The following is a 19,120-nucleotide window of genomic DNA, read 5'->3' on the forward strand; positions in this document are numbered from 1 at the left end:
AACCTTGAAAAAGCGGGGCGGGAAAGGAAAACGGACGGGATAGGATGCATGACATACGGGAGAGGGATGGGAATCAGAAGCTAGGGCGGACGCTAATGATGGCAAGATTTAAAAAATTGGCAGTTGGACTAATTGCCGATGCAGAAGACTACTCAACCGTGGGAATCGGACAGACGGTTTTGTGATTCGAGGGGATAAGAGGATCTGGGAAAACAGATGAGGTCGAAGAAGATTATCTTCAACACTTTCGATCTGCATAGCCTTGGGAACAAGAGGATTGGGATGCGATTGTCATTTGCCCCGAAAGTTAAGGGCATGACGGGCAAGGAAGGCATCGATACGTGGGCTTTGGTAGGACCCGAAGAGGATCAGGTTGGAGATATATTTAGAGTAGTCTTCGTTTTTGAAAATGTTGGAATAGTGTTTTTTTGGGGGTAGGGCAGGTGAATGCATTTACGCACACAGTGTTGGACTCCCGATTCGGTACGTCGTCGGACTACCAACTAAACACCTCCCCATCGTAAGAGAGCTAGTCTGGAACCGTTTGTCACACTAAATCGTGGTAGTCCTCGAACTCTCGCACCTCGCGGAGCCCTCAAATCGGGGAATTCCTTCTACCAACGGGAGGGAAGAGGAGGAAGAGAACTGTCAGTTCAAGGAACCCCTTGCCATCCGGCTCCTTCACCGGTCGAGTTCTATCTTCTTGGCAACGAGAAGGGCCCGAACGTAATGGGCAACACGGTTCCACCTGTCAGCAGTCCTCAGCATGTCTTCGACAATGTTGTCTGCAGAGGGATCCCCTGTGTTTAAATAGAGCTGCTGACGAACCCCATCCCACCTTCCACAAGAAAAAAAAGTGTGGTGGGCGTCGTTCACAACTCCATTGCAAAAAACACAATCCGGAGAACGCGCATTTCCAATCATGTGCAGATAAGACTGAAAACTTCCATGCCCACTTAAAAAATGGGTAAGGAAATAGTCAGTCCCACCATGCTTCCGATTCAGCCACGCAACTAAGTTGCCGATGAGCCGCGCAGTCCATCTGCCTCTAGTTTCATTTTGCAACGAGAGCTGCCACTCGTCTAGAGTGCGTTCTCTTGGCACATCTCCCTTGCGCTTGTATATGGCCTGACGCTCCTTAGCAAGAAGGGCAACGGGGATCACTCCCGCAATCACCATCCCGGATGGTTCAGAGACAGTACGGTACGCAGACGCCACCTGCAAAGCTCCCCGTCTCAGTACTTGTGCGAGGCGTTTACGATATACCTCCTTGTTAAGAGCGCCAGCCCATACCTCTGCACCGTAGAGCAGGACAGACTGCGTTGAACTCATCAGGAGACGTCGCCTGCTAGACGTAGAACCCCCAATGTTTGCCATAAGCCTACTTAACGCCGAAACTCCAGCTGCAGCCTCGTTCGCTGCTGTTTTGATTTCCTCAGAAAACCTCATCTTTGAGTCAAGGGTCAACCCGAGGTACTTTACCGCTGATTTTGACTCGATTATCGACTCGCTGAACGATATAGGACGCAGGGTCGGAATTCTCATTTTAGTCAAGATGACTACTTCGGTTTTTTCCAGTGCAAGGTTGAAACCATGAGTAATCATCCATCTGCTTACTCGTCGCATCAATATGCCGAGTCTGCTTTGCGCCTGCTCGACAGTGCGTCCAGCAATAAGCGCTGCGACATCATCTGCATAGCCGACCAGGCGCGACCCTTCTGGCATGTCATGCTCTAAAACCAAACTGCCGGGGAGGTAAATCTCCGGTCTTTAAGAAGTCGGAGTCTTTCAATTGGGGATGGGGAGCTATCGAACCAGAAAATGAAATCGAAAATGAGGAGTGTTCGGATAAGCTGCTTCTAGCAAAACAGCTTAATTTTCTTGGTAGTAGGGATATTATACAATATTTTAGGATAGGATACAGGGACCTCAAGGCACCAGTTACACAGCTTAGTGCCTTCGTTATATGAAAGACAGAGAGACGGGAATTCATTTTCAGCCCGAGGTATGCGACTTCTTTCACAATTAGGAAACTATCGTCGTGGACTTTGAGTGACAAGTTCTGATGACACTCCACATTTTCGGCGACGTTGTCATGTTTCCATGGAATACGATGGTCTTACATTTGTCAGGATTTAAGGAAATTATCCAACGGAGGACAAGGAAAGATGTTGTTGGATATTGACTATGGATTTCCGCCCGTCTAGGAAGCTAAGAATTAGCTTACAGAGGTGCGGATGGAAATTGAGTCCGTATTGCCATACGGAGTCGAAAGCTGATGGATATTTTCTGATTGATACCCAGAAGGATATCAGTCCCAAAGACAAGAAGTGCGTGCTTAACCGAGGGTTTAGTTCGGTTGGCGAATTTTAACTCGGGAAGAGTGTAGTTGCAATCACAGTGCTTATCAGAGCCCCACTGATTTAATGATTCGCTCGAAATGTTGGTTACGGAAGATAGGATTGAAATAGCCTTTCAGCCTTGAGGAGGTTGAAATTTGGGAAATTGGGCCTCTGATAATAGTGCAGCCTGGTTTCACACAGGAGCACTATGCTGGGATTATGCTTACCAAGAAATAGTTCGAACTTGTGTCTGCGAACTCGGCCAATGATAGAGTTGATGTTCAACACAATGACCCTAACGTCCATTGTTAGATGTCAAGATACCGACCACTGCGCTGAACATCTGCAGGAATTCCTGGATTTCCCGGCGAAATCAAGAAAATCGGGGTTTGGAGCTGTTCGGAGAATTTATCTTGTTATGTTGTTACTTCGCACGGCATCTGCAAAGGACACATATGGATGTGTGAAAGCGGGATTTGTGATTGTTGCAATCGGGCAGTTACGGTAGTTTGAGGGATGATCGTCACCCCCGCAGTTAACACACTTTGGCGCTCGCTCAGTGGCATTCCACGCAGCGGTAAGAAAGCTGACAGTTCTACTTTCTACGTGATCCACTCACTGGCAGTTTTTACACTACAACAACTGTTTGGTATTGATCCTTTCGAATAGTACCAAGACATGTTGTATAGCCTTGACGCATACGATGAGTTGTTCCGATAACGAAGTGCTAAAAGTGACCAGCCACAGATCCAGCTGGACGTTTATGGTCTTCGTTCAAATCATAACGAAAGGTTTCACGCTGACAACGCTGGAGACTCCCTGTGCCTTCAGGTCTTCTGCAATCTCAGCAAATGAGAAAGAGACCTCAAGACCCCTGAGGATGAGGCTTACTGTTTTCTGGGAAGGTTGGGTATAGCTGAAGAGCTTGTTCTTGTTCTCCATCAAAATTCTTTTGGCCATAGAATTGTCTAGAATTTGCTGAAAATTATCTGATTTTTTAATCAGGTAATTGTTAGGGAGGGAACAAGAAATCTTGTCCTTGAAAGACTTAAAATTGCTCAGAGGCTGAACAACAACGAGTGGAGAAATCTTTCGACTTGGCTCTTTATTACTAATATTAGAATTGCGGTTCATAGAGGGTTGCGGGGCTCTATTGTTGATGGATGATATAGCTCGTGCCTTGGACGTGAATGGAATCGGTTGGAGTTTGCTGGGGTGGCATTGGGGTTACATTAGAGGCAGATAATTCTGTCATTTCCAATTCTTCTTCCAATACGGAAGACGCTGAGGCAGCTTCCCCGAAGGTCCACTTGATAATTGCCTACAAAAAGGCAATTGTAGCTTCAAGCCCCAGGATTAATTCCGTTTGAGACTTGTTCTTCGGGAAGGCCTCATTGCTCGGAGGGTCCCCATTGGTAATTGCGAAAACTGGGTAGTTAAAATCTGCCATTATTTGAACATAAGAAAACAACGGGTTAGAAAGCACAAAGCATTTGCAGAGAAAAACTAAAAATATACAGAAAACTTGTGCTCCCTAAAGCAGATATTGCGGGAATGGCCTATAGATCCTTCGTGAATTTAAGTGAATAAAGTCGTCATAATTAGTTTTTTTGAAATTTTTGAAAGCTGCTTTTAGATCAGATAGAAATGGCCTTTGGTCCATCAATTTAGCCAAGGGTCAAACTGTACCCATGAAATGATACTGGCAACCTGTCCAGTAAAGGAGAATCTTTGAAGTTTGTGAAAAGCGAGAGGGTTAATCCCACTCCTGGCCCAAAAAGGAAAACAATTAAAGGGGGGTCAAGCACTGCACTGCAGGATAGACTGACGCGGAACATAGCTCCCTGAGGCCAACCTATCTCTCTCTGAGGATGAGCTGTCTCTCCTCTGGGACGGTACGTGCCTTTTCAGGGGCCAAGCCTCTCGTCTACCAAGACCATTCGTGAGTGGTGATAGCCACATCCTGTACGAGGTAACCCTACTATTAACAAAACGCTACGGATCTAGACTGGGGAGTCGAAAAACACCTCCCCCAATCCAGGGTGTCATGCGAACCGTGCCCATTGGATAGTTTGCAGTCGGGGGTAACTGATTGTATTCGAACGGAGCCTCACTGATACCTGGTCGCCTCAGTGAGTAAGTTAGACCTTATCGTGCTACGGGGGACTATGCCACGGCGTACCTCTTAACCCCCATACTCGTGGGAATCAAATGAGTACAAAAAAAAAGAAAAGAAAACGAAAACCAAACAAGCGGGGCCCCGTACCGCACCAAAACTGGTTAATCAGGCGGAGGCACGTCTCCGAACTACTGAGAGCCAGATGATTACACCCAAGAAAGGAGAAGTTGGGACGTCAAGCAGTGGATCCAAGGTTAACATTGGTATACGACGACAACGAACACCACTGCTCAAAGAGTAGGGACCAGCAAAAGCATGTCTGAGATAAATATAACAGACATCAGGAAGGAGACAGGTCTCACTGGCGCCGGTGTTAAATGGTACCTGCGCTATCTGAAGGAAGGCCTGAAACCAGAAGAGGCCCTTAAGAAGGCTCAGGACAGACCTAAGCCATCTGTACCGGAACCGAGAAAGCGGGGAGCAGCAGAGATCAGCCCGCTTGAAGGGAATGCTCCCAAAAAATCCAAAGCTGAACCCAAAGGGGGAGAAAACCCGGGCAGGTCAGGAGTGAAGGCAGGACCGAGGAAGCCCGCCAGTAGCTATGCTAGTGCGGTAAAGAGCATTCGACTGGCCATACTGCCAAAAAGGTTTCCCGAGCAAATACTCACTCAGGAAATCACTGAGAACCTTGTCGTCAAGCAGATAATCAAGGGTTGGACGTCGAAACTGGTGTTGACCGGGATACACTTTCGACCAGGCCTTATACTGGTGGACTGCGCGACGGAAGACACTGCAGAGTGGGTTAGAACCATAGTTCCTAGATTGCCAGGCTGGGAAGGGATAGAACTGTCAACATGTGCTGGGGATGATATACCAAGAGCCCACATGGTGACAGTTTTTCTGCCAAAAGCCGCGCCTTCTAACTGCTCAGAATGAAAATCTCCATACTCGACTATGGAGAGTCTTCAGAAACAAGGTGGAGGGCAAGGGTAAAGTGTAAGTAAAGACGGGCAAAAGTGGTATTTATTCCGAAAGCGGGCAGAAAGGATCCTTTTCACCCTAAATCTTTCAGACCAATTTGCCTAACATCGTTCGTACTCAAAACGGTGGAAAAGGTCATAGACAACTATATTACAACTAACGTTCTAAAGCGTAATCCCATACATTACTGTCAGCACGCTTACCGGGCAGCACGGTCAACTGAAACTGCTCTGTATCAGCTGACAGAGGTAGTTCGGGATGCCATAGAAACAAAAGAAATTGCATTGTGCGTGTTTTTGGATATCGAAGGAGCATTCGACAACACATCGCACACAGAGATACAAGATGCCCTGAGCCGCAAAGGAGTGGGAAACATCCTGGCATTCTGGATGGGCAAAATGCTAGAAAGCAGGCAAATAGAGGTACCGGCAGGTACAAATTCTATTATCATGAACACCAATCAAGGCTGTCCACAGGGTGGGGTATTATCGCCGCTTATGTGGACTGTGGTAGTTGATGAAGTCCTGGACGTGTTAACAAATACTGGAATACAAGTCCAGGGTTACGCGGACGACATCGTTTTAATCTGTAGGGGCAAATATGGAGATACCCTATGTGATAGAATCCAAACTGGATGAAAGGTTGCTAGTGCCTGGTGCAGGAAGGTGGGACCGCGGCTCAACCCAACCAAAACCACCATAGTACCATTCACTAGGAGGCGTAAGCTGGATCACCTGAAAGCCATAACATTACATGATATGGAGGTGAAACGAGAAACAGAGGTCAAATATTTGGGAATCACGCTAGACCAAAAATTACTCTGGAAGACACATGTCAGAAACACTTGTCGGAAAGCCACGAGGGCTCTGATGACTTGCAGATCCATAGCAGGAAAAAATGGGGTTGCAGCCCGAAGATACTACTTTGGATATATACTGCAATAGTAAGACCAATGATTACCTATGGAGCGGTAATCTGGGCAGAAAAAACCCAACTCAGCACACAAGCTAGGAATTACATAAGCTCCAAAGACTGGCTTGCGTGTGTATCAGTGGGGCAATGAGGACATGCCCAACGGCATCCCTGGAGGTCCTACTGGGATTAACCCCTCTCCATCTGCACATACAGATGCAGACAAGGAGATCAATATTCAGGATGGCCGGTAGTATGAGTGAGGCGGGGAGCTGCCTAAATCGAAGGAAGATTGATATTCTTTCTAGGCGATATCCCGAATTACTGATGATAGGGACAACATGACAATGAGGTTTCACTTCGATAAGAAGTTTGAAACACGTTGGAGTAACAAGGTAAACTGGGAGAGCGTGGCTGCGACATACGGCTTAAACCTGCAACTGATTACTTGGTACACTGACGAATCCCTCACAGCAGAGGGAGCGGGTGCCGGTGTCATTGGGGAGGTACACTAGCATATTCCAGGCGGAAATATACGCCATAGACAAATGTGCCTCCTTTAATCTGCAAAGGAACTACAGGGGGCAGAACATAGCTATTCTCACCGATAGCCAAGCAGCGATCAAGGCACTTAGGTCCGACCAGGTGAACTCTAAACTGGTATTGGAATCCCTTGAGAGACTGAATACACTCGGCTCGTCCAACGAGGTCTGGATACTTTGGGTTCCAGGCCATGGAAAGCAACGAGGCAGCGGACGAACTAGCCAAGAAGGGAGCAGGGACGCCTTTACACGGGTCAGAACCCTTCTGTGGAATCGGAAACGGTTTCATGGCTATGAATCTAAGAAATGAAGAGGAACGGTTAAGGGAACTATACTACCAGGGATGGAGCAGTCCAAGGTGCTTATGGGGGATACGAACCCATGCGCACAAAGGATTGCTTAAACCTCACCAAAAAGAACCTCCGAATCATAGTGGGAATTCTCACTGGTCATTGTCAGTTGAACTATCACCTAGGGAAGCTAGGGATATCTACGGACACTACCTGCAGGTTTTGTGAGGAGGAGGACGAAAACTCTATACACGTCCTGGGAGAACACTTAATACCAGATGCAAAGCTGAACGGTCTGGAATTAGGGAACATACTAAAGTTCCTAATGGTTATAGGCCTGCTTGAGATACTATAATCCATGGGTACACTATAATCAGTAAAAGGAGCACAATAGTCCTTCAAGAGGGCGGTGTGACTTTCCCTTAACGGAATAATAATAATAAAGCAATGCGAATAAAGAAGCCGCTTTTGTCACTAGTAAAATGTATACTAACGCATATACCGATATTTTAGGAACAATTTATTTCTTGTCTACGCGAATGCCGATATTTCGGGAATAACTTGTGTACGACAAAGGGAAATAATTGTTCCCGAAATACAGGAATGTGTGTCTAATTGTCTAATTTAATTTCGTTACTTTCTTCGCTGAAAACACAGTTTTAGTTTATGTGAATTATGTTAATATATCTTTCTTACATTTTACAATTTAGTAGGATTATCTTCGTCGATTGCAAATATGTATCTTGGTATACTAAAGGGAACATACACCATACATAATCTAGGAAGTCCCGCTTTCACAATACTGTCCCAGACATCTCAACAGTTCCTTCTAACCCAATCGTTGATTAGATGCGTGCCAGAGAGTATCTAATTTTAATTTTCCCATTGTTTATATCTTTTTATTCTCGAATTTTTTCACATCCATACAAACTATAGCATTCCAAGGGAGCAATAAAATAAAGTGCGGACTCAAGACAAACTGAAACGAACGATGGACGCTATAGCGACGCCCAATATGTCAAATCGATGTCGATAAATTAAGGAACGCTATCGACTACGATTCTTAGCTCGTTTCAGATATCTTTCCTGAAGACTGAGGCGGTTTTTGTTTTCCAATTCAGCCAGGCTATTTTCGATATAGATTCAAAATAGAATGGGATTTTTGTTCACATTACGAGCTAATAAGGCTGCGAATGTGGCATTCTTCCTCGATAATGTCGTGCCTTCTATCAACGTGTGAATTGCATAGTTCTTAATTCAGATTCATGCACGCTTGGTGGAAATTTTATTGAGTCTGTTATGGATTCGACAGCTCAAAAAGGTTCCAATCCCACTCGTGATTTTCCTTTTTGGTTTTGAGCCATGCCAAGTGATACTTCTGGGGTGAATATGCGTTGAATTATGACACAATTTAGATAAATACATTTTCCGGAAAATCTTTAGATAATGCATAATGAACAGTGGTGTGTAGATATCCACCCTGAAAGTCAACAAACATGCATGACCTTAAAATAAACTAAAGAAAAAAATCAGTTCCGTCGTTAACAACATGACCCGTGCTCCATGCACGGAAAGAACATGCAATTAATGGGTTAAATTGTTAATTTATGGGTCATAATTCTTACGCAAGTCAACGCAGGAACTTTTTACATGCTGCGATGCCTGCATTAGCGCCATGACGAGGGAGCTATTTGGGTACGAAATCTAAGCCATGGTGACAGGCCTCGCACTACCCTTTAATTCCTTTGTCATTATAGCATTGATTAGTGGTTTTAATGGATCATCAAGTATCGTTCGAAGATCTCCATTCTGAGAGAAGGCATACCTTGGAGATGCTAATGAATTTTAGATTTATGAGGATGTGCTGTAAAACGATTTTGGTGTAAAATTGGAGTGGAGTTCACCACTATGATTTTTGAAAATTGTGATTTATCTTTGTTCCCAATACGTGTCTATTTTGGCAGTTACTTATCTCTGAATTCAGAGGCATTTACATCACCTAGAAGCCGGATTCCAACTCGTGTCTTCAAGGACTTACCTTTTTAATTCATCCATAGATAAATTTTGGTGGTCAAAGGGTATTATAGGTCCCAGGGCGAAACGTGGAGGGAGCATAAAACCTGAGAAATACCTGCTGAACCAACACCAACAGCTCTACTACCAAACCCTATCTCCACCTCCACGTGGTGACCGCTGGGAGCTCTTTCTTAACGAAAAGCTGCAGACGGAGAAGGATGAAAGCGAGTCTCCCGCGCCTAAAAACAGGACAAATTGTACCAACTGGTCCTCCAGTTTTGGGGGGGTAGGTAGGGTTGCCAAACCTACACCGAAAACAACTTGTTACGAAGCTACAACAGGAACCTCGGACTGGACGGATTACACAACGACGAACCCGGCAACGACAAAGGAATAACAATTTGCGCATTTTCTCATGGAACGTGCGCTCCCTGTACAGAGATGAAGCTGCTGAGCAGCTAGCCGATACCCTGTCCCAATGTAGGGCTGATATAACAGCGTTGCAAGAAATGCGATGGACAGGGACCGGTTTGCTGGAGAAGAGCCACTACACCATACATTATAGCGGTCATCCAGTAAACCATGTGCTCGGAGTAGGTTTCTTAGTCAGCCAAAAAATGAAACCTGCTGTTATCGGCTTTGAAAACATAAGCGAACGCTTAGCAGGCTTAGAAGCTTAGAAATATAAGCCTCATAAACGTTCACGCCTCTACAGAGGAGACTGCAGAGTCGGAGAAGGATACCTTCTACGAGGCAGTAGAACGAACCCTCGAAGCCTGTCCCAGATATGATATCAAAATCATACTTGGGGATTTTAACAGCCAAGTAGGGAAGGAGCCCGTATTCAGGCGATACGTTGGCTCCCATAGCTTACACGAAAATACAAATGATAACGGACTGTGGGTTATTCAATTAGCAGTGTCACACGAAGTGGTTGTTGGAAGTACCTGGTTTGCGCGGAAAGCGGTCCACAAACATACGTGGGCCTCTCCAGACGTGACGACTTCCAACCAAATTGACCACGTGTTGATTGAACGCCGCCACCTCTCAGCCTTGATGAATGTCAGAACATATAGGGGGGCCAATATAGACCCGGATCACTATCTCGTTGGCATGGTGCTCCGAGCTCGAATAACAACACCACCCAAAATCCCCTCTGACAATCAGGTGAGAGTTAACACTGAAGCCATCCACAACACAGCCCTCCGCGTCACCTATAAGAGGGAAATGGATGCCGCAATAACCGCAGTCAACAGAGGACCTGGAGATGAAGCATCAACAAATGATGTTCACAACCACCTGAAGAACGTTATCATGGATACGGCCACAGAGCGAGCACAGAGCGAGCACAGAGCGATGGATTGAGTACTTTAATAACCTACTGAACAACCAGAACATCAGCGAGTTAGAGGTCCCGCCAACTGAAGACGACCGCCAAATATTACCACCACCAAGTATAGAAGAAGCAGTCCGTGCTATTCATCGGCTTAAAAATCATAAGTCGCCAGGAGCCGATGGAATTACAGTCGTACCAAGTGGTTCATCAACTTGTGCTCAAGGTGTGGGACAGCGAATCAATGCCTGACGATTGGCAACGAGGCATTCTGTCTCATACATAAAAAGGGAGATATCACACAGTGCAGCAATTATAGAGGTATCACGGTGCTGAGTACCATCTATAAGATATTCCCCGCTATCTTGCTAGGCCGGATAGCCCCATACGCCCAGAACATCATTGGCCCATACCAAAGAGGCTTTACTCCAGGCAAATCAGCAACAGATCAGATTTTCTCTGTGCGGCAAGCGATGGAAAAACTGTTGGAATATGGACCATAGTTGCACCATCTTTTCATCGGCTTTAAAGCCGCCTATGATAGCATAGCCAGGGTAAAACTGTACACGGCCATGAGAGAATTCAGTATCCCGACGGAATTGATAAGACTGGCTAGGCTGACCCTGACCAATGTGCGAGGCCAGATAAAAGCAGCAGGATCACCCTCAAGACCATTCGACATCAACAACGGTCTACGACAAGGGGATGCACTATCATGCGTCCTCTTTTACCTGGCCCTCGAGAAAGTGATCCTTGATGCTGAGGTAAATGCAAGAGGTACGATCCTCTTTAAGTCCACCCAACTACTGGCCTATGCTGACGATATCGACATCATGGGAAGAACCACCCGAGACGTACAAACTGCCTTCATCCAGATCGAGCAGGCGGCTTGTGGGGCGAGATCTTGGGCTGCACATCAATGAAGGCAAGGCAAAGTATATGGTGGCAACGTCAGCACTGAAAACCAACCAACCATCAACATAAAACGGCACTGGTCAAACACGAAGAAGAATAAGGATAGGAGAATACAACTTTGAGACCGTTGGTAATTGGTCAAAAATCACAACCGATAACAGCTAGGATAATGAAATCCGCGCACGGTTGTTGGCAGCCAACAAAGCCTATTTCAGCTTACAAAAACTGATCCGCTCGAAACGTCTCACCATAGGGTCAAAGCTCTTACTGTACAAGACTATGATCTTGCCAGTCCTCATGTATTCCCCGGAAACTTGGGTTCTTAGCGAGAAGAATTGCGAACTCTTGGCCACGTTCGAGAGAGGTATCCTCCGAAAAATGGTTGGCCCACTGCATGAGGATGGACGATTCCGTAGCCTACACAATGACGAAATCTATGAGCGATATCATGACCGTCCGGTTGTGGATAAAATCCGGCTCAAAAGGTTACGGTGGGCGGGTCACTTAATCCGTATGCATGAGGATGATCCCACCCGGAGAGTCTATAAGGGCAATATCTATGGAAGAGAAAGAAGACGAGGCAGACCCTGCCTAAGATGGAGCGATTGCGTAGCTCAGGACGCCAGACAGCTTTTAGGGATATCGAATTGGTGGACCTCGGCGCAAAACTGGGATGTCTGAAGTCCCTTATTAAGGCAGGGCTAGATCAGATACCGCTTGTTGCGCCGTTGATGATGATGATAGATAAATTATTGAAATGACCTATTATAGTTGTAATGGCCTTAATCATTAGTATCTATTATGCTAGTTATTTACTCGATAACTGGTGGTGAATTTCACAAGACTCCTCGAGTATCCTAGGATATTTCCAAACCATACTCACATCTATTTTCCAAAACCGGGATTCAGTTAAATCACTAAAAAAATTGCTAGATAAGTTGAAAAACCGTACACAGGGGAGTAAAGAAAAATCAAATCGGTATAAGATAAAGATACCCACAATAGCCTCAAGCGAAATAAAGAGATGAAAAACTTCCCCGAGCTGGATATTCACTCTAAACATAGTGGATTGGCTCCGCACGTAAACGAGATGACCATTCTGCGATTCTATAGTGCCGACCTTGTATAATTGGGGCTTAAGACAGCTGGAATGCCTTTGAGCTCACCGACCCATTCCATGCGAACTTATTCGACCGTTTCCTACATATAGTCGAGATTGGATGGATACATTGTTCTGCTCTGGCCATTGGTGGAACCTCAACATATGGTTGCACATATGCATGTGAACGTAGCCAAGTATGTTCATAGCAGTCAATCCATCTTGGAGCATGGGAATTATCGCCAAACATGCATAAGGATTAGGAGCATAGGAACTTCGTGAATGCAGTGAAGCTTCGCTGGCAGAAAGACCAGTGTGTACAAATGACCCCATCCGAGAAATAGTGCGAAATTATTTGTTACTTCAGACAGCTTGAATCGTCATTCAAAGTGACTTCCCTGCAGCGGGAACTGGGAAGTCTAGATGGTCCCGCTCCTGTGAATACCATTTAATGTTCATTCATCATTATATCGACTCATATTTATCGCACTTGGCCAATCTCTTTACCCTTTCCGAGCCCTAACAACTTCAATGAGGAACCTTTTAAAACCCTTTTCAATCCCCAAACCAGCAGTCCCTCATGGCTTCTGTTCTACTCGACCAAAGATCTTTTGATTCACCAAAGATTGTTAGCTATGTTACTAGTCCAGCGGCTCTTTTGTACCAATCTGACCGCTGATTATCGCGCGGCTAGCCTTGAGGGACGCTAGACTACAACAAGTTCATATGGGATAGCATAAGAAAATGGATACATGTAAGCGTTTCAAAACTACATACTATTCCATGGGCCTCACTTATGTGTACAGGTTCAGTTACTGTGATGCACTTTTAAAGTGCGGGAGCGACTTGTTCAGAGATAACTGAAAAGAGTTAATTGTCCAAGCGGTAGATGAAATGCATGCAAAGAGGGTAATTTTCATTTGGTGTTTCTTCGACTACTGTTCTATGCAGTTGCCGGCTAGAGATGCTTCAATTAATCTGAACAATAATTACACATATGTATTCCAAGATCGGTGAATACACTTAGGTTGGAAGCTGCTAATGATTGTCGTGAGAGCATTTTTCTTTTAGGAGATGAAGAGGTTTAGGAAAGTTGATAATGACATTCTGAATTTGATGATTTTCTGGTCGCTTCCTCCACCACGTCTGAGCATTTGGCACATCTCGAGTACATTTTTCAACGCCTCCTTGTAAATGACCTAATTCTCAACGTTGGCAAATCCAATTTCCTCCAGTAGCAGGTGAAATTTCTAGGCCATTCCATCACCTCTGACGGCATTCAACCCGACCCAATCAAAGCCCAGGCGATCGCGAACTTCCTGCTGTTAAAGACGCTTAAAGGCCATAGAAGATTCTTGGGCCTGGTAAACTTCCACCGTCGTGGAACCCGCCTGCCAGCAGGCATTACTTAACACCTTCCTGTCTGGTTCTAAGACCACAGATTTGCGAGAGATTGCGTGGTCTCCAGAAACCTTCCAGAAGGGTTCGAGACCGCCAAGCAGCAGCTGGTAGACGCTGCTCTTTTGGCATTTCCCAACAAGATACACATCTAGCCGTGTTCGTCGATATCTCAGACACAGCACTTGGCGCTGCTCTTCACCAAAGGATGGATCAAAGTTAGAAACCGTTGGAATTTTTCTTAAAACAGTTAAATCCCACTCATAGGAATTACAGCGCCTATGATCGTGAATTATTAGCAGCGTATCTGAATAATGAACATTTCCGATATTCCCTTCAAACCAGGCTGTTCACCTTGGTCACGAACCAGAAGCCTCTGAATTTAGCCTTGTGGCAGAAGCCCGAGAAAACGTCCCCGCACGCTACAAGTAATGCCTCACGACCATTGATCTGTTTACGCAGTGGCTTGAGGAAATACCTCTGAAAGACATAACAGCGCAATCAAGTGCTGTGGCCCTCTGTCGAGAATGGATTCTGCGCTTTGGTGTTCCCACTGTCATTATCACTGACCAGGGAACGCAATTTGAATCTCCTGGGATTCAAACGTCAGCGGATAATAGGATACTAGATGCTAGAACGTTGGCACCGGACAGAAAAGGCAGCCATTATGGCGTACGACAAGCCGTCCTGCTCGCAGGTCTTACCTTGCATCCTGCTTGGCCTCCATACAGCCGTCCGTGAAAAGTTTGCTGCCAGCCCAGCTGAGCTTGTATACGGGGAGAAACTCCGACTCCCTGGCATCTGGTCCTCGGCAAAAGAGATGGCTTTGGATAGGCTGGATCATTGCGCCTACTACAAGAGGCGTGCCCAAATTAAAGCCACCTCCGCCATCTCGTCATCCGCAGCCGGCGGTCCACTCCCCTGGGGAATTTCATGTTTGTACCCACGTTCTGGTAAGAGCTAAAGCCATTCGGAAGGCGCTACAGGCACCATACGAGGGCCCTATAAGGAGTTCTCATTCAGTCTGGACGTCAGTGGCAAGCCCAAGAGGATTTCCTCGAACAGGTCTGAAGCCTTTCTTCCAGGAAGCAGACGGCACTGAAAAGAAGCAAGAGCACCGCGTTCGTTTTCCGCCAGTCGGCCGCAGCCGATAAGCCACGCCGCGGGTTCTCTCGCCGAAAACCTTAGGTTTCAGCCGGGTGCAGCACTGTAGCGGAACGATACGGATGCACTGGAATAGGGCCAGATCACTCGCCCGTCATTATGACAGCGTTCCCCCCATAATAAGCAATATAAGTAGGAAACTAACAAACAAACCAACTCTTTGAATTTCGGTAAGTATTTAAGCGCTCATCTGCAAGCCAACGCTTCTTCAAAACCAGGGGTAAAATAGACAAAGCCCTGTTGAAATTCAGGGAAAGAATGACCATGGCTCCATAACTCTTGACCCCCGGGTCGAAAAGTTGATCAAAAATGCAAAATCGGCGGATTCGCGTGGGTGATGCCTTGATGGAAAGAGGAGGCGACTCAGATTTCGGAAATACGAGAATTTCCACGGCGCGGTGCCAGAAAGCCGTGATATCACGAAAAATCTGGCGCCGGAGAGGACGGCCAAAATCCAAGAAAATCGAAAATTTCCACCACCCCCGGGTCGAAAAGTTGATCAAAAATGCAAAATTGTCGGATTCGGATGGGTGATACCTTGATGGAAGGGGGAGGTGACCCAGATTTCGAAAATGAAAATGGAAATTCCAATGTGGGGAAGGCGAGATATCGCGAGAAATCTGTCGCCGGAAAGGCTGACCAAAATCCAAGAAAATTGAAAATTTCCACGACTCCCGAGTTGAAAAAATGATCAAAAATGCAAAATCGTCGGATTCGGATGGGTGGTACCTTGATGGAAGGAGGAGGCGGCCCAGATTTCGGAAATGCAAGAATTTCCACTGTGGGATGTGGGCAAGCTGAGGTATCGCGAGAAATCTGGCGCCGGAGATGCTGGCGGAAATCCAAGAAACTCGAAAATTTCCACGACCTCCGGGTCAAAAAGTTGATCAAATATGCAAAATCGTCGGATTCGCGTGGGTGATACCTTGATGGAAAGAGGAGGCGACCCAGATTTCGGAAATGCAAGAATTTCCATTGTGCGGCGTCGGGAAGGCGAGATATCGCGAAAAATCTGGCGCCGGAGAGGCTGGCCGAAATCGAAGAAAATAGAAAATTTCCACGACCCCCGTGTCGAAAAGTTGATCAAAAATGCAAAATCGGCGGATTCCCGTGGATGATACCTTAATGGAAAGGGGAGGCGACCCAGATTTCAGAAATGCGGAAAATCTAACGTCGGAGAGGCTGGTGGCTGGCGGTAGAAATGTCATTGTAAACTATTTTTAAGTCGACGGTTGTTCCAATTCGAGAGAGAGAGAGAGAGATAAGATGAGACCCGGGATGAAAATGTGCATTAAAATCAGGCCCTCCCATTATCTTCTTTTTCATAGAAATTTCAACTCGCTCCGAGAAGACTCCGCCCGACGCAAATCCAGGACTCCCTTGCTCTCGCCAAACCTGTCGCGACTAGGTAGGTTCACTCGATAATAAAATTTCAAACTTCAATTAGCAAAGAGGTTTCCGATTTTTACTTAAAAATGTTATACAATATATATGGTTACCATTCACCCCTTGCTGAGGTATAGCGCGTCAGCTACATCTACGCGCAATTGCTCGCGCTTCAGTTCCCTCCACGACTTGTCAAAACACTCGCGCTCGTCCTCTACTGTTCGGTGCCAAGTTCTTTTGGGGCAACCCACTTGTCGGCCAACTTGGTAGAGTGGATAAAACTCCATGGAGTAGCCCGCAATGCAATTGTCGCCCCTACTTAAAGTGTGACCTATCAACTGCCACTTTCGCCTTGCAATCACAGTACATATGAGTGCCAGACCTGTGCACCGACCAAGTTTAAGAGTTTGAGATATTTTCAAGCCGGCGAAACGCCCATGATTTGACGCAGACAGATGTTGGTGAAGGTTTAGAGCGTTTGAAGAACAGCCGAGTTCACTTTGCATGTGCTACTTCCATACAGCAACACACAAACAACACCAGTACAGAACAGTCTCAACTTGATCTTGGTGTTCCGATAGTTGCATTTCCAGATTTTAGACGGGGCCAGCGAAAGCAGCGTCCAGTTTGACACCACTATCGGCAGAAACCGCGCTTCCTAGATATATGAGTTGATCGACGCTTTCGATGCTCTGTCCATTAATGCAGATAGGGAGAGTGTGTTGGCCTGTCAGACTGAGAACCTTCGTTTTGTTGGTGTTTATCTTCAGTCCAACTCTACTTGGCTCTCTTTTCAAATCCAGACCCATTTTACCAAGATGATTCGCTGAGAGCGCAAGCAGATGTCATCAGCCTAGTCTAGATGTTTCAGGAGAGATGTCATCGACCATTGAATTCCTCCGTCTCCTCCGGGCAAGGCAGAATGAATAACATCACCCAGGAGGGAGAAATAATATCGATGACAGGATGCCACCCTGGCAGACTCCGCTTTGGACTTCAAAATCGTCCGAGATTTTGCCTCTATGTAGCCCGTGACATTTTGCGTCATCATATGTCACCCTGATAATAGCTATTAGTTTCTCTGGAATGTCTCTCTTGCGTAGAGCACTGCAGATACACTCCCTGTTCACGTTATCTAAAACTTTCTTGAAATCGATGAAGGTGCAGCGAAGATCTAAACTCTGCCCACTGTTCCGTAGGGTGTTGATGTGGTCAATGCAGGCGGATGGAGAGCGAAAACCAGCCTGGTCTCTGTCGACCAAGCTTTTGTGATGTTCTTTGATGCGGTCCAGAATTATTTTAGCTGTTATCTTTGCAACGGGAGGAAGCATGCAGATACCCATTCAATTGTCACACTGACAATCATCCCCTTCTTCTTCTCTCTGGGAAAAGTCTCGGATTCCCAAGTTTTCTGTACGAGTGGAAGGAGCAGATCATCCATATCAGCAACGCAGCAGGGAGACTGTCAAGCCCCGCTGCTTTACTCCGTTTAAGTGAAATGTTATATAAGCCAAATCTAAATATGTGTGTCAATTATCTCAGATTTATTTGATTGACAAAAACTTACCCGTTCATACTGATAGAAGGATCTACTCGGACCGGCCCGGCCGTATAAATATGGATAATAAGCACCGTACATCACTTCCGGGCAGGAAACTGCCATTTCGTTATCTTCAAAAATTCATTCAAAATCGATCGACAATTGTCTGATCCTCTCAGCAATTTATCGACCAGCTATAAAACAAACGGATATTAACACGATATTTCTTCTGCACAAACAATGTTTAAGGGCGAAACTGTAACCGCGTCCAATTCACAACCCCAACAAAAACACTATTCTTTTCCCCGTTCACTGACACACAAGTATTTATCTATTATTTATCTTCTTGCTTAGGGCACACTTCTCATCTATTAATGGTCACTGATATTTACACGTTCATTCCTTTTTCCGGTTTCCTCCCATACATATCACGGCGGCCATTTTTATTCCCGATCCGCCATTTTGGACTCACGCATCCTTCTGATATTTGCCGCTCTTCACTAGAATCAATAACTGTCGATTAATCGATATCTAATTGTCTCTTGGGAGGTAAGCGACAGTCAATTATAGATGGTTTATGTCAACTTCCAAGCACGACCAGCATAGTTCCGCACATACACACTCACGGGCCGGTGTTAATTACCCTCTACCTTTGCAAATAGTTCAATGACAGCAACAAATTATTTTTATTCAGTTCGAAATCCAATTAGAGAAGTCCATCAGATAATTGCATCTGGGCAATTGCTTGGCTACTATTATTGTTGATGGTGTTCTCGCTGTTATTCTTGGGTTACCACGATTCAAAGAGAATGGACTCTGTTGGTACCTCGTGTTGCAACTATGTTCCGAGTCGCGTGTAAAGCGGTAGTTCCAGGTCTCAGATGAATTTGATTCTGAAATAGAAAGATAGAATGATTAAAGCTTTGTAACTAAGCTGAACTTGAGTGAATAAAGGATTAGTGATAATTATAGAATTTAGAAAGAGTAACTGGAAATTTGGCGACCGAGTTAGGGGTAGTGTACCTAAACGTCAAACTGATTTGCACAACCAAAACCTTTCCCACATGATATTAAGTTTCGTCC

The 19,120-nt window shown here is 45.7% G+C and overlaps 1 protein-coding gene across 2 annotated transcripts in view; it reads right to left on the minus strand.

Annotated features, from left to right (window-relative positions):
• Nucleotides 1-18,376, minus strand: part of LOC119647139 (protein vestigial) — a 129,933-nt gene extending 111,557 nt beyond the window's left edge. For both annotated transcript variants that reach the window (XM_038047932.1, XM_038047931.1), the window contains exon 1: nucleotides 18,065-18,376. In XM_038047932.1, coding sequence (XP_037903860.1) covers nucleotides 18,065-18,160 — 96 coding nt within the window. In that variant the 5' untranslated portion in view covers nucleotides 18,161-18,376. The remainder of the gene's footprint in view (nucleotides 1-18,064) is intronic.
• Between the last annotated feature and the right edge of the window lie 744 nt (nucleotides 18,377-19,120).

Source organism: Hermetia illucens, chromosome 1 (genome assembly GCF_905115235.1).
Source record: "Hermetia illucens chromosome 1, iHerIll2.2.curated.20191125, whole genome shotgun sequence".
Lineage (NCBI taxonomy): Eukaryota > Metazoa > Arthropoda > Insecta > Diptera > Stratiomyidae > Hermetia > Hermetia illucens.